Raw genomic sequence first — 23,200 nt, 5'->3', positions numbered from 1 at the left:
ATGCCTTTGTTTAAATATAAGCTTTAGATTTAGGAATGCTCTCTTAATACACATGTTGACATGCTCAGTAAACCTCAAATCACTGTCAAGAACCAGCCCTAGATTTTTAGCGTGGTCAACAAGTGCATGTTTATTATTATTATTTAAATTTATTTGAATGCTATCCTTATGCAACTGTCGTGATTCAGTTCTGCCAAAGAGCAACACCTGAGACTTGGAGGGGTTAGGAGTGACGCAGTGCTTATGAGAAATTAAGAGCAGTGACTCCAAATCTTTATTTATTTCATTTATGCACTCGAGAACACGACCCGGATTAAAAGATTTGTAGACCTGCGTATCATCTGCATAAAAATGTACATTACAAGATTCAATGTATTTTGCCATTTGGGAAGTATATAAGGTAAAAAGAAGAGGCCCCAAAAATGAACCTTGTGGAACCCCAAAACATAATGGCTCGGATTCAGATACTTCGCCATTGATTTTCACCCTCTGACTTCTACCCTTTAAATAACTGGTAACTAGATTGCAAGCGGTAGTGTCGAATCCCAGATATTTTAAAATCGCCAAAAGAAGATTATGATTTATTCTGTCAAACGCTTTTGAATAGTCTAAAAGGACTAAAATAGGTAATTCGTTATTCTCGATAGCTTGAAATATATCATCTGTTACTTTCAAAAGCGCTGTTGAACAACTATATCCTGGTCGAAACCCAGACTGGGTGGCTGGTAATAAATTGTACTGTTGAACATATTCTCGCAACATTTAGAGTACATATTAGATTAACATGTGAACAAATAAACAAGTCCAAAAAAGTCTACTCTGCCAGACCCAGGTGAGTTGGTTCGTTCACCATTTGCTCTATGCCAAGAGACTCTAAAATGGATGAGAAGCGTTTAACATCTTTGGATCGTAAGTTAGCCATATTTATATTAAAATCTCCCACACACGTAAAGTTGTCACATTTACCTCAAATTCATCTAGAATCTATTCAGATTACCAGTAGGAGGGCTATAATAACCTCCCAAATAATGTATAGTATTACCAATTTTATATTTTATCCAAATTTGTTCCGAGTGTACGCTATTACCATAATTAATTATTTGAAAATTAATAAATCCCTTTACATAGAACAATATTCCACCTCCCCGCCCAGTAGTACGATCTCGTCGTATTAAATTATAATTTGGGATTTGAAAAATCTCATCTGCTATGTAACCAGTGAGCCACGTTTCTGATATAAACACAATATCCAGATTATTATTTACAACGAATGATTCAAAATGATTAAATTTTGGCACCAATGAGCGTATAATATTAATTTGTCCTATTATTAACTTATCAGCCATAAAAGATATCTATAATTAGTATAATATCACAAACAAACAGTATCAGTACTTAAAATAGTAGAAAAAAAAACATAAGTAACTATGAAACAGTTTCATCTAAGTCTATGATGCTCCTAATAACTATATACCGTTCCCCATCAGTCTTCCGTGCCAAAATCCTTCCATTCCTGTGCCAGATATATTTGTACATGTTCTGTATTTGTTGCTTAGCCTTCTTAAAAAGAATATAGCTCTCCTTTGTGAGTTCCTCCTCTATATAAATAGGTACTGTTGAGTCTCCCATGCCAGAATTCTGTGCTGTTACTTTTCCCTTTAAAGCTCTAGACCGAAGAAGCTGTTGTTTTAGGTCCAAATATTTCATTGTGACTATTGACTTAACTCCATTTTTAACTGTTATGTGATGTATATCGTTTACATCACTTTCCTTAATCTCTGGACGTAAGCTTTGAAATAATTTTATTATAGAAGCCTCTTTATTCTCAGTTTTAATAGAATGTAGGAGCCCAGTAACACAAACATTATTTATAATTTTAGCTGTTTCGTTAATGTTTAATGCGGACTTAAGAACTTGAACTTCCTTCTTAAGTTCCTGGTTGTCTCTAGAGATTTCAGTTACGATTTCAGATAAAATTTTAGTACGCTTGAGTTAATCTTCATACTTTTCGTTTAAAAAGTCCATTGATTTCCTCATTTCCCTAATTTAATTTTGCACGTCTTGAATAAGTGCTTTTAATTCAATATCACGATTTACTAATGAGGTTTCAGATGGTGACACAAACATAGAAGAAACTCCTCTGTTATGATCCATAACGTTTGATTCCCTACCATGAGACGAGGTCTCCAATTGCGAGAAATGTCCAGATGATCTGCGACTTATCACGAGACAATTATTGCAGGTCCAAGGTGTTTTGTCCTCTTGCATAATTCGTGCTTCTAACTCCGACACATTCCCGCATGCTAGGTGAAAATTGCCTATAGTTTATAAAATTGGCCTTTTTTTTAACTTTTCAACAATATATAACAGTATGGACTTATTTTCAAAAATACGCAAATAACCAACAATTTTCTAAATTAAATGCATAATTTAATCGTAGGCGATGAATAACAATAATAAACAAATAAAAAGTTACAAATTATTAACGACGAATGGGGTGTTGCATCATTCTTATTTTTTTTTGTAATAAAAGAACATAAAAAACAAATATAAATTTAATAAACACTATAAGAAAACAACCATATAACAAAACAACAATGTAACAAAACAATATTTTTACGAGAGATGTTCAAAATGACCACCATCTTCTCTGATACAAAATTGGCACATCTTTATAACCCTTTGAATAGCATTCAAAATAATACTTTTTCTCCTTCTCAGATTTTAAAATTCTAAATGAATTACGTCTTGAAGTTTAATTAGATTATTGCATTGTCTTTTATACACTTGATCTTGTATATACCCCCATAAAAAAATCTAAAATCGAGAGATCGGGAGACCGTGGAGGCCATCTAACAGGTCCGTTGGTACCTATCCATCTTTGAGCAAAGTTATTTTCAAGAAATGCCCTCACTAGCCCAGAGTTATGACTTGCACCATCTTGTTGTAGGTAGACAATGTTAGATTGGGCTAGAGGGATATTTTCCAGAAGTTCTCGAATAACTTCCTCAAGTATGTCTAGGTACCTATGCGCTGTAAGATTCCCTTCAAAAATTCGGTATAATATGTGTTTTCTCAAAATGAAACAAGAGATTCCAACTCCAAAGACACTCGGCGTCGCCAGGATGCAAATGATGAACTATGTTAAATTTGTATGGATAATACCTATATTTCTTTAACCCTTCATTAGTCGCGCGGATGACACTGGTCATCCACGCCTCATTAGTCTAATACTGCATTTCATTGGTTAAGATTTATTACGCGAGCTTTTATGTACCTTCCTACAAGTGATTTAGGTACGTGTATCAGTTATTAGTTGTTGTCGCCTCGTTACAGTTGTTTGGGCTTTCACACATATTTGACAGTGGATGACATTGGTCATCCGCGCGACTAATAATGCTATCAAATTGGATTTTGGTAAGTATTATTTGTTTTTACTATTATCTTTTGAAATTGATACTTTTTTATGTAAAATATGTATATTATTTTTAGTGACAAAATGTTGGATTCTATCAATTAAGTTTCAGTGTGTAAAACAGAGACAGATCGAGATTAGACAGAGAACGCATGCATGTAAACAAATACATGATGGCGGAGCAAAGTTCTATCTTTCTTTTTACAGTCTCCCGTCTCTGTTCCACGCATTGGCGCAAAAATTGGCCATTGTAATTTCTAACTGGCACAATGTGTATAATAATTTACTGTCAAAATTGTAAAAAATCTGTTTTTTTTTAGATTTTCGAAAATGTCACAACCAAAAAGATCAAGAGACGAACGTAGCAAAGATCCCATGAAATGGTTGCAATGGTATAATGAAATGGATGAAGATGAAAGTGAACCGGAAGAAAACGAAAGCGGATCGGATAATGATTTTGTATATGAGAGCGAACATGATACAGATAGTGAACAGGGAGCTGACGAGGAAATTCTGGACGATGAAGATGAAGGGATGCTGGATAATGATCATATCTTGCGAAGGATGGAATGATGAGGTGGAGAAAAAGTAATTTTCCTCTCAATGTTAGAACACGGGCTTGCAATATTATAACGCACTTGCCAGGTCCAAGAAAAGAAGCTCGCGAGTTGAAATCAGAAATTGATATTTACAATTTATTTTTGGACGAGGATATTATTGGGACCATTGTAGAATCAACAAATATTTATATCCAGAAAGTTCGTGCTAAACTTGGAAGGGAAAGAGATGCTAGGGAGACTGATGCTTAAGAGGCTCGAGCCTTTATCGGTTTGTTATACCTTATTGGATCTTTACGCTGTTCTAAAAAAAATGTCAGTAAATTATGGGACAATTCAAAAGGCAACGGTCTTGAATCATGTTATTTATGTATGTCGGAAAGGTGTTTTAGATTTCTTTTGAGATATCTAAGGTTTGATGACATTCGGGATAGGGAACAAAGAAAGGCCCTTGATAAACTAGCACCATTTCGAAAATTAATGGAACTGTTAAATAAAAATTTTCAGAAGTATTTTTGTCCAAGTGAATATCTTACTGTCGACGAGCAGCTATTGTCATTTCTAGGAAGATGTTCATTTCGACAATATATTCCAAGTTCCAAGTAAACCTGCCAAATATGGTTTGAAGGTTTTTGCGCTTGTCGACTCGAAAACAGCTTACACGCTAAACTTAGAACCATATGTTGGCAAGCAGCCAGATGGGCCATATAGCATTAACAATGCGGCTGAAGATATCGTCCTTCGTTTAGTGGAACCAGTAAGAGGAACAAATAGGAATATTACTGGTGATAACTGCTTTTCTAGCCTTTCCTTAGCAAAAAAGCTACAAAGTGTAAACCGCACGTATGTTGGTACTATGCATCAAAATAATGGGGAAATACCCAAAGACTTTTTACCAAACAAGAACCGACAAATAAATTCGTCAATCTTTGGATTTCAGAAAGATTGTAGTCTGGTATCCTACTGCCTCAAAAAAGGCAACGCAGTTCTAATATTATCTACAATGCATTTTGATGGAGCCATAGATCCTTTAACTGGCGAAGCACAAAAGCCAGAAATGGTCACTTTTTATAATATGACAAAAGTTGGGGTTGACCTTTTGGATCAATTGTGTCAAAAAAATAACGTGCAACGCAGTACAAGACGATGGCCCATGGTACTGTTTTATGATTTTCTGAACATAGCGGCAATGAATTCGTTCTGTATCTATAGGCACCATTGTGCAGCTTCAACAACAAATACCAAAAGAGCTGAATTTCTAGAAAATCAAAGAAATTCAAGTTGGGCTCTAATAAAACCACAAATAGAACTGAGGGTGAGCATCGAAACCCTCCCAAGGGAGCTTCGCAGAAGAGCTAAGTTACTTGTTGGGATCCAGGAGAAGGCAGTGGAACAACTTGATAAAATCGGTTCACGAGGACGGTGCTATCAGTGTGGGAGGCAACGTAACAAAATGAGCAGAAAATGGTGTTACAAATGTAATAATTGGGCCTGTCTAGACCACCTTAAAAATATTTGTACCAGTTGTCTTGAGAATCAGTAAATACTTATATTTAGTACAGTACTTTTGGTTACTTATTTAGAATTAATTTTAGTTCTATTAAAATCAAAATCAGTGTATCAGGTTGATTCATTAGTTTATATAATCCAACATTATTATAAAATAAAACATTTTTCCACTAAACTTTTCGTTTGTAAATCATTTTTTGAAAAATAATAACTGGATGACAACTGTCATCCGCGCGACTCTTAGCGTTACAAATATCCACGCGAGGGTTAAGATTCGTCGTGCGTCAGTTTTTGGCTCTCCAATTTCTTTTTCGATTTTTCTGCATGAGCTCGAGGATGTAACCTAAAACATCTATTTCTTTTTCCTCGCCATTTTCTTTATTGTATGCTTTAGGACGCGGCTGAACAAAAGATCCGTGCTCAAGTAAATTGTCCTTTAAAGGAGCAAATATACCAAAAAATGGTTGCCTTCTCTTTTTCTAATCAAAACCCGACGATAATTGACATTTATTTATTTATTTGTCATTTTTTTATTTCTTGTTATAAATAGCCATGGCCTCCCATTAAATTATGAATTTGATCATTTAAATTTAGTTATTTATTTGCGTATTTTTGAAAATAAGTCCATACTGTTATATATTTTTGGAAAAGGTAAAAAAAGGCCAATATAATGGATTATAAATATACAGGGTGTTCCGTTTAAAAAACATAAGTTTGGGTTATAACTCAAAAACTATTAATCAAAAAAAATATATATATCAACACCACTGGATTCTACGGGAAAAAATCTATAAGAATGAGTTTTTCTTTTACAAACACTTTAAAGATAACGGAGATACGGTGGGGGTTCAAAATGCAAAATTTCCAAAAATGCCCGGTATCTTAAAAACTAAAACGGCTATGAAAAATTTTTTGACGGCATCTTAAGTTTTTTGGCAAAGTAGCACAGTATCGCGAAAACCGCAACTCTTTATCTCTAAAAATAACGGAGATATCCCGAAAAAGTACCCAAAATGGGACACCCTGTATATGTTAAAAAATTGAAGTATTTTATTGATGCTTCCAAAACCTACATTAGTGGAACACATTTTTAACGGCTTAAATATTCATGCATGTAAAAAGCGTATATGTATGTGTACCGTACGCTCTTTAAATATTCACATTCAGTTGCACTCGAATCGTTTATTTCAGGTCCTTTGGGCCTTTCACCAATCCGGTATGCTGGACATAATCCTCTATATAACCAGCTCACAAAATGAAAGTGCCTATTACTTACACATCTTGGAGATCCTTTCGTACATGCTGCGTGAACAAAAGGCATCGGATCTTGCACATGCCGCTTTGCAGCGGAGCCAAACGGAAAAAGTGCGGGACGAGGCCGAACTATTGGCCATAAGACACAAAGAAATCAATGAAAAACAGAAGAAGAGCAAGGCATATAGTGGAACAAGGTAATGGTTACATTATCTTAAGCGACAATAAATATTTTTATCGACTGGTTTATTATCCCAATCTCCGATATAATCGTATTTTACGAGTTTGTCAGCTGCGAAAATAACTATGGCTAATAAATGTAGGATTAAATGTGGTAGTAACTTAGACTTTATTAGAATAAGGCGCAATTTTTTAGGATACTTATTAACTTACTTACTAATTTAACACTTACGTGTCTAATAGGGCGGTTATAGATAGATAAATTATATGAAAATAAAAATGTAAAAATATAACTAACTTTTATCGAAATTATTTATAGGTTTACAATTTAAAACCTTAAAATGGGAATCAAAAAAATATATTTTTTTTAAAGGTATCAAATGACTTACTTGCCAACTAGTAGCAACTTGCATTTAAAGAATGGCAATTCTAGTTCATTAAAAAACATGCATGTTATAGAGGGTAAAGAAATATCAGATGATTTTCTTATAAGATCTTTATTTATGCAATGAATTTTAAATAATAAAAAAAATTAATATGCTAGATATGACACATGGAGCCTTATTCTTAGAGGAAAATATACTATATTTTAAGAAGGATAGTGAACATTAAAATGTTTACCAAGAAGTACAAAAATGATTGACAAAAAAACTCAAATTGTATTTTTTTTAGAAAACATTGAATTTGTAAATATTTTTAAATTGATGGATGACAAGTAGAAAGTATACAGGTTGGGGAAAATAGATCATGCCTCATTTTGCTGTCTGACTGCATGCTGCACTGTTAAATTTTAAAACGCTATTATTCTTTTCTCAACTTTTTATGGCTGCTTATACTCTTTCCGAAAGAGCTCAAATTATTAAATGGTTTTATGGAGGCAATTCGGCAGTATAATACTATGGTTAATAAATGTAAGATTTTATGATGCAATAACTTACATTTTATTAGAATAACGCGCGTAATATTATTGAATAAAATGTACAGTTTTTTAGATTATATTTTTAAGGATACTTATTAACAGTTGCGTGCAAGTGTTAATAAATGTGGGTAGTTATACAGGGTGCGTTAACAAGGCGTACGGCAAAGATATCGTCTAAGGGTACATAGTGCAGCGACGAGATTAATTTTACGCAGTGCTATTTGAACGGAAGCGTATATAGTGAAGCGACGGGAGTGTCCTTGTAGCATGGAGACAAAGATAGGCTACGAGCCCTAACAACTATATATTGGAACTAGTAGTCATTTTACGAATAAAATTCCAGTTTACCGTAATTCTTTTAATTTATTTAAAAATAATAAATTAATAACATTTTTCATGTTTTAGACAATTATTTCTAAGGTTTAATAAAATGTTGATGTTAAATAATATTTATTTAATTGTTTGATAATCAAAAAATGTTGACAACTAAATGTTGGAACATGGGTTGCTTTTGCTCAAATTTTTCCAATTTTATTAGCATGACGCGAAGATGGCTTTGAATAAACAAAAGTAAGTAGTACGTTTGTTACAGTTTATTTTCGTCAGATACATAAAGAATAAGAAAATAAAATGAATCTAAAATGTTAGCGAAAGCATAGCTCGATTATAGAACTAAAAGAGACAATTTCTAAGTTATTCTGGTGCTAAAATTAATAAAATAAACAGTTATCATTTCAGTATTAATTCTATTTTTGATATCAATAATTTTTAACCCTCATGATAAAACTCAAATTATTAATCATAACATTATTTTTTTTAAATTGTTTTGATTTCACTAATGTCAGAAGTCATATCCTAGCCAATAAGATCCCAGCTCATTCTCCTATATCCCTACTAAAACCATTTCTGGCGCGAAAATCTTTGACCTCTAGGAGTCTTGAAGAACAAGCCTTTGAAGAAGGTTGTTTCTTGATATTTTTGCCGATTTTACTCTAATGAAAAGTTGAAAACTCACCTTTTGGGTATTTTAGTTTGTGGATACTAAATGCCATACTGCAATAGGGCAGGATTATAAGTGGTGTAGTTAAATCCCAACTTTTTCAAGGTTCTTTGTTTAAGTGTCCAGTTTTGTGTTCCCGAGAAAAGGCCAATTCCCTTGGTAAGTCCTAATATTTTCATTTGGCATTTTGGTTTATGATAATCTACATATTACACATGTAATTTTATATAAGTAGACTCACGCATACCGTTAAGTTTAACCATCAATGCTTATATCTACTTACTCTATTGGCCTCAATCTGGGTATTCTTCCACTTTCAGGCTTTTTCTTTTATCCCCCGGTGTGGTCTGTAGAAATCTCCACTCATCTACTCCAATAACGTCCATAATATCTACATTGACATTCACTGTTAAACCGATCCACACTCTTAAAAATAAGTGAATAAAAATTCAACAATTGTATAAATTTTACATACAATTTGATTCTGGAAATGGTACAGAATCAATTTGTGTAGAATTTCTCTATGCCATTGTGGTTCTATAATCAACAAATTGTGTATCAATTTGATTTATTTTATTGTATATATAGTACACTATTTGTGTACTTAAATTCGACAATATTTTATATTTATTTAATATAATTGTTCAGTAAAAAACCAAACTCTTAGTGTTTTTTTAACATGGTATATACAGGAAAAAAACACAATTTGTGCAGTTTAAATACACACGTTAGTGTAGGTTGTTTTAACAATATATTTTATTTTCTTTCATTTCAACTGTTAAATTTTATTATAAATTGTGTATAATAATACTATATATTGTTTTATAAATTTAAATATAATGTAGGTTACTTATTTTAGGTTTGTATATCTAATTAACATAAGAACTGGAGTTTTTTATTACAATGTTTTGTATTTATATTCATAAACATTTAAAATACATTTTAGAGAATTTAGTCATAAATCTGTGTAATAATAAATTTTAGTGCGCCTGGAAAAACAGGATAAAAAAAGCTGTTTTTTTATTTTAACAATTTATTTAATTGTATGAAATATTTTCGATAATTCCACCATTAATACATTAAAGCAATGTATTAAATCTTTTCTTCAATCGTTTCAAACCTAAGTTTTTTCCATAGATATTTTACACTGTCTCCTTTATAGCTCCATGTAAGTTTAGGGGATCTTGGTGAACACGATATATATACAGGAGCCTTCCTTCCTATCCAATAAAAAAAATCTGAATTATTTGTTTTAATTGTAATAGCCTAGGTTATTTTTAAGAAATTTTTAAAATTTAATTTTAAAAGGTTTTTAGTTTGTTGATAATAGTTTAGTTACCATAGTAACATATCCAAACATTATTTATTTTCTTGTTTCCATAGCAACTAGACTAAACCAAAATAAACAGCAAAAAAATTAACAATGGTTATAAAAGCTTATTTTTTAAAAACAACCCTATCATGTGATACATCATTAGAATCAGATTCCGAGATCTCTGTACTAAACATCGAAAAAAGCTCACCCTGTATATATCGTATCTTTCCCTCTCTCTAAGGTTTTAATAATTTAGTAGGAACTTTAGTAGGTATATATCTACCTACCTATAGTTGTGAAAGTTATACTTGCTAGATTTAGTATCTGTGGACTGCAGTTCACTTTTATGAAAAGTTTGATTTAAGTTTAAACAAACCACATTTATAAAGACTTACATAAAGCATTTCAATGCAATGACAATATTTGGTTTTTCTAAACCAAGTTAACCAAAGGACGAGAGTGTGAGAGCTAGTGGCTGCCCACAGTGAGTAGGTAGGTATAGGTGTTCAAATTTCCTTACAATACTACTACATGACTTGAAAAGGACGGTACAGGACTGTCAGACAGTGCTATGATTAAGTAGATACCATTTTGTAATACAAATTGAAATACAAATGCAATAAAGGTTACAAATTTAACCGACCTCTACATTAAAATTGGATAGGTGCAAAGATAAAAAAGATGTAAAAAAAGTAAGTATACCTACTTATCTATTCTATAAGTAAAGTTATTAGTTATCACTGAAAAACTAAATAGGTACAAGCTACCTGTCTAAACATCAAAATATCCAGTAAATTCCAAAGTATACAATAAATGCAAAAAAAATATGGTGCTTACCTAATTACCTACCTACAAACTGCTCCTGGAGTTGGTCCAATAAACCCCACTCCTTAATTTTATCTTCAACGAATATATCCATTTTTTTCTTATGCAATTTTCACACTTAACGAAACGAAAAATCCTTAAAAGAAATCAATGCCGGCCGATTGGTTGAAGGTCTGAAGAATGAACAGTTGAACACCTGTGGCACTGGGAATTATAGCAATGCTGCCATCAAATGCCATCAAATCTTAAAGATTACACCGCCAATTAAAAAAGTTACGTTTCCTTTTTCCTTACGCGTGTTATTATCACGATATTATTTAAATAAATAAAATTAGAACTTATGCTGATTGGGCTTATTTTTAAATATCCTATTAAATCATTTTCAATTAACAACTTTAAATCGACTGCAAATTTTGATGCATACCTTTACAACTGTTTAATATTGAATCTGGCAACATTGACGCTAACAACCAAGTTCTAGCGGCAAAGGCAAGGACGTCGGGCGCGTCCTCCTTTATACACAATTGTGTATTATAACTACACAATACATAGTTTAAAATTCTATAATTGTGAAGGGCTATTAGCAAGAATCTTTTTTATTCTACACAATTGTAAATAAAATCAACACAAGCCAGAATAAAAAAAATATTAAAAATTGTAGTAAAAATATACTTGGTTATTAGATTTTTTACCAAACTCCATTGGATTTAAAAAAAAAAAATGTGGAATATTTATACACATTATCTTAATAATTAATATCCACTTATGGTGTATTAATTTAATATACAATAATTGTATGAAATATACACATTAAAACATATACAAAATGCCTGAGAATTTTCATACAGGACTGTGAGATATTATCTAACAATTGTGTATTAAAATTAAACATTTTTTTTTTACACAACAAAATGTGAAAAAATCCATCGGGATTTTTCTGTATGCACCCAGGTCCCCCATCGCAATCATGCAGCCCTTTTGGAGCCAGGTTTGATCAATGTTTGTGACGTATAGTGAACCATGCAGTCAGTAAAACAACCTAACCAGTAAACCAAAGTCCTATCAACATTCATTAGCTTTACTGTAGTATATTAGACTAAATACTAACCTCAAAATTACATTGTTATCACTCTCATTATTAGATTTTACTACCACACCGTTGTTTTGAATAGTTTCATAATAACTAGGTACATGTTAGTTATTTTATTGAAATAGACCGTATAGATCTTGTAAACTGGATAAATAGGCCTACTTCGAAAGTACTCACGCGAACTTTTAGCCAACTTTTAGCAGGACTTTAAAACAGGTGGCGCTTATATTTTATTGATCACTTGTTGAATCCACGCCACTCTACCAAAGTGGTTAGTGCTACCCGGCTTCCTTTTAAGAAGATCCCCTGAGCTGTCTCTATAGTCTATAGTAAGTCTCCCTCCTTTCATTGGTTCCCTTGTACCCATTTTCTAACCCTCACTTCCCATACCTTTACTCTCCTTTTTCCTTCCTGTTATTACCCATCCGTCCATTCAAATTTCATTTAATCCAAGTATAATTAAAACAATATTAAAGTAATAAATTGTTATTGATTAATTATAATTATTAATTCTTTATTTTTTTTATTTTTTTAATTTTTTTATTTAACACGTTGTCAACAACAAAAATTTTGATGCGTCACTTGACCATTAATAATCAATTACTGTCATTTTTATTACGAGTAAAATACAATAATGGCTCGTGGAAAACCTACTGATGTAAAAGTGCGAGAAATTATTATCCGGCAGTACCATAAAGGGAAAACAATGGGAAAAATCTCCAGTGGGGTCCGGTAAAGTTAAAGGGACGTCTAAAAACCGATTTTTTTTTGAAAATTTTTACATAGAATGTTGAGTGTGGTCAAAATATTGATAAAAAAGTGAGGATGATTGGAAAAAATACAAAATTTTGGAAATTATGAAGGTTCTTCTACATGCGTTAAATACGTAACTATTGCCGGCTTGCACAAGGTTTTTTAGCTCTTGATTTTGCTATAATTGAAAAATATATATATTGGGGCAATTTTGGAACTTTTTGGGTGCTAAAATTGTAAATTTATAGGATTCTTTATCACTTTGTACCACTATAATTACATATTTTGTAATTTAGACACACGAAATATAAAACAATAACCTTATTGACGAAAATGGGAGTGGCTTCACTACTTCCCTAGTAGTATTTTTTGGTTTTGCCTGGAACACTTTTTAGTTAGATGGGTTGGCTGTGGAATCAATTTTAGGTAATAAAGGCATAATATACCTAGTTAGATTTTACATTACATAAACAAAATACATTTATCAGGTGTTAAAAAATAGGTATTATTTATTTAAATTATTTGATATTTTATGTAATTTTATATATAATAAATAAACATTTTGAAAAAAAAAACATAATTTAAGATATTTAATTATTAATAAGTAAATAATAACGATAAGGTTTAATGTACATTAACTTATAGTCAAAACAATAAACATTAAATTCATTATAGGCATTAGGAATAGGAATAAGGCATAGGAATTATAGGCACAAACACGCGGGGCTCACGCCCCCGCGTGTTTGTGCCTATAATTCCCATTTTCTAACTATTATCCCATTCCCTAAGTAGGGCTCAAACGACTACCCAACCCACTATTTAGCGCCAACCCAAGGTTCCAATCCCTTTTTGCAATGCCAACTCCACATGTGCGCCAACCACACAGTCCCATGTGCGCACACGGGGCTGCCGCCCCATGTGCGCCCGCCTTGTATGCGCACACGGGCCTACCGCATATTTTATGATTATATAAATAAACAAATGTCAAATACTTACCTATAATGAGACAGGACAGAAAATTACGATAATTGTACTAGTACAGTAGCCAGTCCCAATAAATATGTGACATTTTGACAGTTTTTTTTATTTATGAATAAATCCGTATTTGCATATTTGATATTCCTGATTTGCGTGTGGAAATTTGTGTTTATCACCTAAAGAAGTGATGTAAATCCTTCTAAGTTGCAGAATTTTGTTACTTAAGGCTTTAAATTTAAATTAATACCATATATAATGGTCAACGTGATGCCTAGTCGCAAATAGAGTGTAGTTAAGCCGGGTGTAATTGTGAATCATACGTAAGTAGAAAATCCTTTATAGTTTTTAAAATTTTGCATTTTTTTACTTCATCCTCACTTCTTTATCAATAAAATGTTCAAACTCAAAATTCTATGTAAAAATTTAAAAAAAAAAATCGTTTTTTAGACGTCCCTTTAACTTTAACGGACCCCTCCAGTGAATTAAATGTTGCAACAACTACTATATTTAATATAATTAAAAAATATAGTAAAACTGCCAGTATTGGTGTTCGCGGCAAAAGTTCAGGACGTCCAAAAGTTGTTTCTCAAATAAATGTAAGGAACTTGATTAAAATTTGTAAGTCGGGAAGAAGAAATACTCTACGAGAAGTAACTGAAAGGTGGAATAGAGAAAGTGGGATAAATGTTTCCAGAGAATGCTGCCGCAAATATATCCACAAGAGCGGTCTTAGTTTTTATAAGGTATGTTTAATAGGCTGTTCTGTGCTATATTATTTTCATTTTTTCGCCTAGGCCAAAGAAAAACCATTGTTAACGGAGACTCAAAAAAGGAATCGTTACATTTGGGCCAAATCAAAACTCTCGTGGACCAAAGAAAATTGGAGCAAAGTTATTTATAGCGACGAATGCAAATTTGATGTCTGTGTCGGAGATTATCGAAAGCGTGTGATTCGGGACAAAACAGAAGCATTCCATAAGGATTGTCTTAAACTGACTGTAAAGTTTCCACAGGGCATCATGGTGTGGGGTTGTTACATGCAGATTTTGCCCTAAGCATGTAACATGGGATTTCATATAAATTCGGGCAAAAGTTTATGGGTTTTGGTATCGGCTTGAAAGGGTTGTGTGATTTACAGTTTTATAAATGGAATTTGGGGTTTGATAATAATGCAATTTATTTTTTTTAGGCTTTTGGGGTTTGATTATTTTTAGGAATGTATTTACCTACCCTATCCTGTCAGCACACCTCTGTGGGGTTAGTCTTATGTTTCCTTAGTCCCTATTCATGTACCTGGTGTTGGGAACTTTCTGACCTTTGATTTGTTTGTCAAGAGTTTCTATGAGGCCGGTATATGTCTGGGGTATGGAGGGACTTCTAGAGGGTGCTGTTGTGCCATAGATTGCGCTATGAGTGGAGTAAATAAGACCTTTTAGATGGTGATCCGTTAGTGTAGGAAAATTTACAAATACTTTCTTCTATAGCGGAATCATGTTGGGCAAGGTATTCTAATTGATTTGAAATTGGCCTCCCCAGTTTTGCTTGCTATATTTCCCTTCAATTCTTCAAGTTAAGTTTTAGTAAATAAACGTGCCTTGACATCTGGTTTCTAACCCTACTAGCCGATTGACAGTGACTGTGATTGACAGTAATGACTATTGACACACTTGTTGTTGTGGAGGTTTGGCAGCGTTGCTGTTTCCTATTAAAGTTTGGTCTCCATTTGGCGGATGACGGAGCGTCATAAATCAGGCAGAGCGACGTAAGAGGAAAATTGGAATTTCGTAGCCCCGTTGGGAAAATTTTGTTAGTTTTCCATGTTTTAGTATCCGAGCAGTATCATTTTGCTGTGGTCTTGCGGAATTTCTATTTTGATAGAGTGAGGCTCCGCGTAGTTTGCACCAAGAGGCAGGGTCAGTTCGTGTCGAAGAGAGAGAGTGACAAGTTCACTGCCAGTGTCACCTGTCATTGTCTGGTCGGTTGTCAGTTCCTTGTCCAGCCGGTAGCCATCCCGTTATCAGAAAGAACAGTCGACATTTTGTGGTTTTAAGGAAATTTAAGTTCATCTTGCCGGGAATTCGGTTGAATGGAAAAATATTCCTCCCAAGTTTTGGGGTTTAATTTGATGAACGTCTAGTGGGAAGTTGTAGCTAGATAGTTGTAGATTTCGGATTGACCTGATATTTTTGGATTTGGTCGGCTACTCGCACACCATTTATGGGATTTTGAAATTTTCTAACCACAAAACGAGACTCTAGGCCTCGCTCACCACCTTAGGTATGTAGCAACATGTTGGTAATTGCCATAGAATTGATTGTGTGTTTATTTTACCGATTTTTTTTGTCCTCTATTTTAGAGGCCTCTCCTTTTTCTCATTCTCTCCTCTATTCTCTGGTCTCTTCCTATTCTCCGGTTTCTTCTGGTCATCCCAACACTGTTGGCGACCGGCTGAAGTGAGCCTCAACACAGCCTGGACTGAGCATTGTACTGTGGCTCTGCGATTTTGGATTGGAACTTGCCTGAAATCGACTTGCCCATGTGGTCGTTACCCTGGTTGTAGCTGACTGGTTCCAGAGCTGTCGAGTTAAGCTACCTTAGCCAAAATACACAAGAGATTAGAGGACACGCAAGTTTTTGCACATTTTATTTTATTTTTCTCTTATTGAACGGTTTGGTTTAGGGTTGGGAGTTGATTTATTAATTTGAATTTTATGGGTTTATTTTCTTTTATGTAAAACAAAAACGTTAAGGGGTTCTTGCTAAGTCTATTAACATTAACCTGGGGGTTTTCATTTGAGTCGAGCATCGACATAATTGATTTTGATATTGAGCCTGGATCACCTTGTAAGGGATCGGGGGTTGTTGGTTAACAGGTTGTATTGCACCAACATACCATTAATAGGCTTTTAAATTCGAACCTTACTATTTAAAAGTTTTATTTAGATTAATGTGACTTGACTAGAGTTTGTAAAAGGTATTTTAGGGCCAGTGAGGTATTGTGAATTAGGCTCCAAACATATACTTCTTGTAAACAACACGTGATCACGTTTTGGATTTTCCCCTTGAACAGTAGTTCAGTGCGGATTTGTTTTTTTTTTCCTTACTAATTCCTCGCCTTAAGCATACCTCAAATAACTCTTAATTCTTTTATCAATTTTTTTTATTTACTTAAAATTACTACAGTATTACATTTTGAATAATTATCTAAATTTAAATATCTCAGTGGAATTTAATTTTTTTTATATAAATGGAAGTGACTATGTAAATTCTTGGATGATTATATCAATCTGGTGGACCTATGGATTATTATTTGAGTTTTTCCCAAATTATTTTCAGCTTTTAGGATCTAGGTACAGGCATAAATATAGGTCATCATTTTCTTGATTAAGGGGAGCTTATATTACCATCATAATATATCAGGGTTTGGTGTAAAATATTTAAATCAAGTGGCGCTTTTATTAAAATTTCTCCCACTACCTTCTCCACTGTCTAAAAGCTGGCGGCCACCAAATCTCTGAATCTTTTAAAACAAAATTTGCTTGTCTGGACTAAGTAAGTTTTTTGTGGTTGGATAGTAGGTATGACTCACACGAGTTGGAAATAAATTGGTTTGAACCGAGTTACGCGCTACAGGGTTGTATGTCAGCGAAAGGGTTGGGAACGTTACACTTTATTGATGGCATAGTAAATGCAGAAAAATATCAAGACATTCTGGAACATTCGCTTTTACCAAGTGCAGCAAATTTATATCCATCTGGAGATTTTATCTTTCAACATGACGGTGCCTCATGTCATACTACTAAATCTACCAAAAAATGGATGGGGGAACATAATATTAAAGTTTTGTCACACCCCTCTAGCAGCCCGGATGTCAATCCAATCGAAACACTTTGGCACAAAATGAAGCAACGCCTAAGAAATAGTCCGCAGCATACTTTGCCACAACTACGTGCTAAATTACAGGTAAATAGTTTCACCCCTGAATTTTGTGAAGGTCTAGTTGGTACAATGCCTCATAGAATTAAGGCTGTTATTCAAGCTAAGGGCGACGTTACGCCTTACTAATTTGTATTTTCCTTTTTTAAAACTCACTTGTTCCAATATTTAGTTGTCAGCATTTTTCAATTATTTACCAAGTAATTAAATACTAAATAACTTAAAATATATAAATAAATTATAAAAACAATATTAAACATTATAAAAAAGCTTGTTCATTTCATATTTATGATTTAAAAAAAATTAATAAAATATTTTCGCTAAATGGGCATTTATTTCAAAATAACTGCTTGTTCCAACATATAGTTGTTAGGGCTCGTATAATTATAGATTTAAAGTTTTATTTATTTGTCGTGCGACATGCAGCGGCATGTTTCAATCAGTAGTTAAATTCTTGTTGTTATAAGGTAAACAAAATGAATGAAAATTTAATAACTTTTATTTATAACAAAAATGCATTATGGAATTCGCATCCAGATCATCGCAATAGATATATTTTGGATCGGTTGTGGATTTAGGTGGCCAATGAATGCAAAACATCGGGTAAGTAGAGTACAATTTTATTAAATTTTATTAATTACACAGTTATAGTAATAGTACTTATCAATAGTTAGGCTAGATCTACTTTTCGTTTACATATAACTTTATATAGTGTGTTTAAAACAACATTATTTTGTATTATACTGAATAAGAAACGAATTTACATAATTTTGAAAAGTCTCGTACAGACACTGCTTCTTTAGTAGTCCGTACACTCGTAGTACACTCTCAGTAACCAGTTTCAAATGTTTTTCAAAGCCTTCCCTGTGGATGATAGTGTTATGCAAGATACATTAAGCTTTAATTATTTGGTCTGCAGTTTTTTCGTCAGTTTCGATTGATTTTGATAATATGGGCCATTTCGAATACAATTCCAAATGCACATTCTATTGTTTTTCGTGCTGTAGAAAGACGCATGTTAAAATTGATATTTTCTGGGGTTAAGTTTCGTCTGCTTTACGGTTTTAATAAATGGGTCATCAGCGAATGTGCTTCATCAGCAATAACAACGAACGGCGCTTTAATGTTGGTTTGTGGAAGAAAGCTATCTGTAGGAATTTTCAACTTTTGTTTTTTAAGTAATTTATACATATTTGAGTTTTGAAATGTGCCTCCGTTACTTTGCTTTCCAAAACCTCTTCAATAATTGTAAAAACTTAATGCGAGTTGCAAACCGCCTGAAGAACGATTGAATAAAAATGTTTATAATTATAATACATTGTACCTGAATGTTTGGGGCGTTTTAATTCTAACGTGCTTCCCATCCAGAGCACCAATGCAGTTGGGAAAATTCCACAGACGTAGATCATAATCATTACTGACTTGAAGAAAAGCTTCTGTTAAAAGTACGGGTATATGATCAGGTCGCAAAGTATCCCACAAGACCTTGACTGTTTCTTTTACAATTACTTCTACCCTTGAAGCCCCTATTCGGAATGTGAAAGATAAACTTTTAAAAGATTCTCCAGTTGCCAAATATCTAAAAAATAAACGATATTTGAAAATCATTGCTATATATTTATTAAAAATATGATATTATTACTATACATATTATGTATGTTCTAAATAAATTTTCTAAATTTCAGTGAAAGAAGCCCAAGCTAAGTGGAAAAACCACAGGGATTATATCAGACTAGAACTAAAAAAACTACTGCCTCCTCGTTCTGGAGATCCTGGAGTTTCAGAACTGAATTGTCAATGGGTCCATTTCAAACAAATGTTGTTTTTGAAAAGCCAGTTTCACACCTCCGCCAACTCAGAGCAACATTTCTATAACATCCGATGATAATGGTTTTGAAAATTCTGCTAGCGTGTCTTTAAACAGTCCACTGCCCCCCTGTAGCACTTGTTCTAATAGTGAAGAAGATTACTCGCAAATTCCAGTAGAGGATACCCACTTGGAAAGCCAATTTGCATCTCCACAGCAAACGCTTTTCACACCTACAGGTACTCTGGATTTTCAAGAACCTCGAACAGTTTTGCAAGCTAGATGTCGCCACAGAAAAAATCAAGTTGATGCCCTACTGGAAATTGAAAAACAAAAAATTGACTATCTACAGACGAAAAGAATGGCAGTGCGCCAGCCAGAAGAAACACCAGATGAAGATAAGCTTTTCTTTGACAGTCTCGTCCCTCATATTAAAAAAAATTCGGATGGTCGCAAACTAGCTTTTAGAAATGAGATTCAAACCTTAGTACAGCATTATGCCTATCCAAAAGAAAACTTACAGCCTCCATAACCTCGTTACACACAACAAAAACGTTTAATTATGATTGTGACTCAGTTACACTCAATCAATCAACATTGACTCATGAAATGAACTATCCATTCAATAATAATTTATAGATACCTAGTTCGGTGCCATAGTCGGCACTCTTTACTCTAACACATAAGTAATAAAAGTTCCCCTGTTAAGAAACCAGCGGCTCTCAAACAATTTTTTAATTTATATTTTTATGATTTTTTTTTATTTGATGGGTATTAGTATTAATTTCTATAAATGTAAGTAATCATATTTTATTTTCTACTAAAATAATACAAAAAAGACCTAAATAGGTTAAAAAGACTTATTATATTTAAAAAAAAAACGTTAAAAAATATAAACAGAGGAGCAAAAATATAAACATTAAAAAATTATAACGTTAAAGGAAGTTTAGTTTAAAGTTAAATTAAATGCATTAAATTAAATTTAATCTAATTTTGAAGATAGGTCAATGTTGGAATAATTAGATTCATTACTACTTGAATAGTCCACTGGGCGAATAATTAAGGGTCGTACCTCGTCTATCACTTGTTCGGTTTGATAGCTTTCAGCTGTAATTTTTTCTGTGTGATTTATAGATTTTCTCCATGTTTCTTCCTTTATTTGATGTAAGGATTCTTTCCATAAATTAAGGACGCTGGCTTCATCGGTTGTTTTGGAAGCGTGCTTATCATAATAATTTTTTGCTATGCCCCAAATTAACTCAATTGGATTATATTGGCAGTGGTAAGGCGGTTTTCGATCACGTATTTCTCATTATACCTGTATGTTTTACATCCCTGCAGCAAATCAGCCTTAAAAAATATATCGTCATGAGCAATATTTTTTTGTCTAGCAACGTTTTAATTTTCTCTTTCTTCCAACTGCTAGTGGGAAATTTCTCTTCTACTCTGGAATGGTATGAGGCATTATTCAAGACCTTAATAAAAGGATTTTCCAACCGTTTTAAGGAGTTTTTCTTCAATGTTCAAAAATATCGGCATTCATATTTCCGTGGTGGTCGTCTGTTTTTTTCGTCGAAGAGAAAATCAAACTAGCGTCGGAGATAAAGCCCTCGTCATTTCCTGCGTGTAGCACAATGAACATTTTTTCCACAGCTAGAACTGCTGCTGGGATTGGCATTGCGTGCTACCATCTTGCCATGATGAAGTTTCGTCTAGAAACACAATTTTTTTGGGATTTTCCGAGTTTTTATTTTCTAAATATTTTTTCAGAAAATTCCTCCTTTTTGTCACTACATGTGAAAGTTCACACAGTACCGTCCGATTATTCGTCTTTTTGTAACGAAATACAAACTCTTTAGAACTGTTGCCAAACTAGTTAAACTAATGTCGCAAAGTTCTTTGTCCTTTATTATTTGTAGTACAGCAGCCATCGTCGCGTGGTGTTTACTTTTATAGATGTTATAAATAACGGTTCTAATTTCGCTCTTAATTGCTTGGGCTAAGTCCAGACTTTTTGGATGCCGACGGATTCTTTTATTTGGTTTGTCCAGTTCTTCTTCGTCCATATTGCAAATCTTATGTAAAGTGCTTTTTGAGATCTTGCATGCATCACATGTCCGCTTCTTTACTGTCAAAACAGATGGCAATGGCTCTATGTAATTTTTTTCTGGTTATAATAATTTTGTACTTTTAAAACTAAACGACGTTCACCCGAAGATAGAAACCGATATTTAGCAATATGTTTGTCTTCTTGCGAATCCATAATTCATAAATTAAAAAATTACAAAGTAAATTTAATTTTTTTTTTATGGTAAACCCAAGCACAAGAGGAAAGTCCTATGTCACTCTTGGAGTGGTGCTTGCTTGATATGCGAAGATATTTGTGGGCATTTATCTTGAATCGCTGTAGGTTGTATGCGTCGAGAAATATGTGAGGTGGAAGCCCGTTCCACAAAGAAGATGTTCTCCAGATGAATGAGTCCCGATACAGCGACGTCCTTGGGGTAGGCAGGTGGACTCGATGTTGATGAGCCGCAACTGCTAGACGCGTCCTTCTTGCCGGAACAGCCCTGGGTGGAATCAGGCCTGCCAGCTCAGAGGAGCACTTACCGTGATAATAACGGTAGAATAAACAGAGATCAGCCACCTTTCTCCTGTGCTCCAGACTATCCAGACTCTTTGTCAGTTCTGGTTTGTCGATAAGACGAATAGCTCTCTTCTGTATAGAATCCAGCAGGTTTAAACTATGCTTGGGTGCAGAGCTCCAGACATGCGAGCAATACTCGAGGGAAGGGCGTATTTGAGCCTTATAAAGAGTCAGCAGCTGTTCTGGTGTATACAGTTTTTTCGTTTTGAAAAGCACTCCGAGTTTTTTGGAAGCCACTCTGACGACCTCGGCAACGTGGTCATGCCAGGACACACTGTTGGTGACCTCGACTCCTAGAAGATGTAAAGATGATTTCATTGGCAATGTTTTCCCTGCCATAACGAGCTCCGGGCCACCAAGGTTAGTCTTCATCGTAAATACTGCAGCCTGCGTTTTTTTAGCGTTAAAATTGACCAAATTTTTATCGCCCCACTCCAAGATTGCTCTAATATCGTTGTTGGTTGAAGCTACTTGTTGCTGCCTAAGATTCTGAGAACTTGCGGCTGTCGTTAATTTGGCGGACCTAAATGTGGAAATAAGTGTGCTATCGTCCGCAAAGCTGTAGATTGGATTGACAGTGGTTCCTAGCAAATCGTTGATATATATCAAGAAAAGGGTGGGGGATAGAATGCATCCTTGAAGGACTCCAGCGTTAATGTTAAATTTGTCGGAGAGGTATCCATCGACGGCTACTTGGATTGTTCGTTGTTCAAGAAAACTTTTGATCCAATTCAATAATGAGTTTTGTATGCCGATTGAGGAGAGCTTGGTTAGTAGTCCATCATGCCACATTCTGTCAAATGCCTTGGAAATGTCAAGAGCGACTGAGCGGGACTCGCCGTGCTTCTCCATGGCCTCCGTCCACAAGTGTGTGACGTAGACCAGAACCGGTGGATCTAAGCTTTCGGAAGCCGTATTGATGATCGCTGATTAGTCCAGATGATTCCAGATATCTTAACAGTTGTTGGTTCATTGCTTTCTCCATAATCTTCGATATTACTGGAACTAGTGCAAT

The 23,200-nt window shown here is 33.9% G+C and overlaps 1 protein-coding gene across 1 annotated transcript in view; it reads left to right on the top strand.

The window, feature by feature from the left end:
• The window catches only part of LOC126745138 (protein timeless homolog), an 817,207-nt gene that overhangs the window by 95,481 nt on the left and 698,526 nt on the right, over positions 1-23,200 (top strand). Inside the window, exon 4 of the mRNA XM_050452863.1 lies at positions 6,673-6,932. Within this exon, the coding sequence (XP_050308820.1) occupies positions 6,673-6,932 (260 nt within the window). The remainder of the gene's footprint in view (positions 1-6,672; positions 6,933-23,200) is intronic.

The sequence above is a fragment of the Anthonomus grandis genome, chromosome 15 (assembly GCF_022605725.1).
Source record: "Anthonomus grandis grandis chromosome 15, icAntGran1.3, whole genome shotgun sequence".
Classification (NCBI taxonomy): domain Eukaryota; kingdom Metazoa; phylum Arthropoda; class Insecta; order Coleoptera; family Curculionidae; genus Anthonomus; species Anthonomus grandis.
Note: the sequence above shows the minus strand (reverse complement) of the source record. Positions and strands in the feature narration are given on the sequence as shown.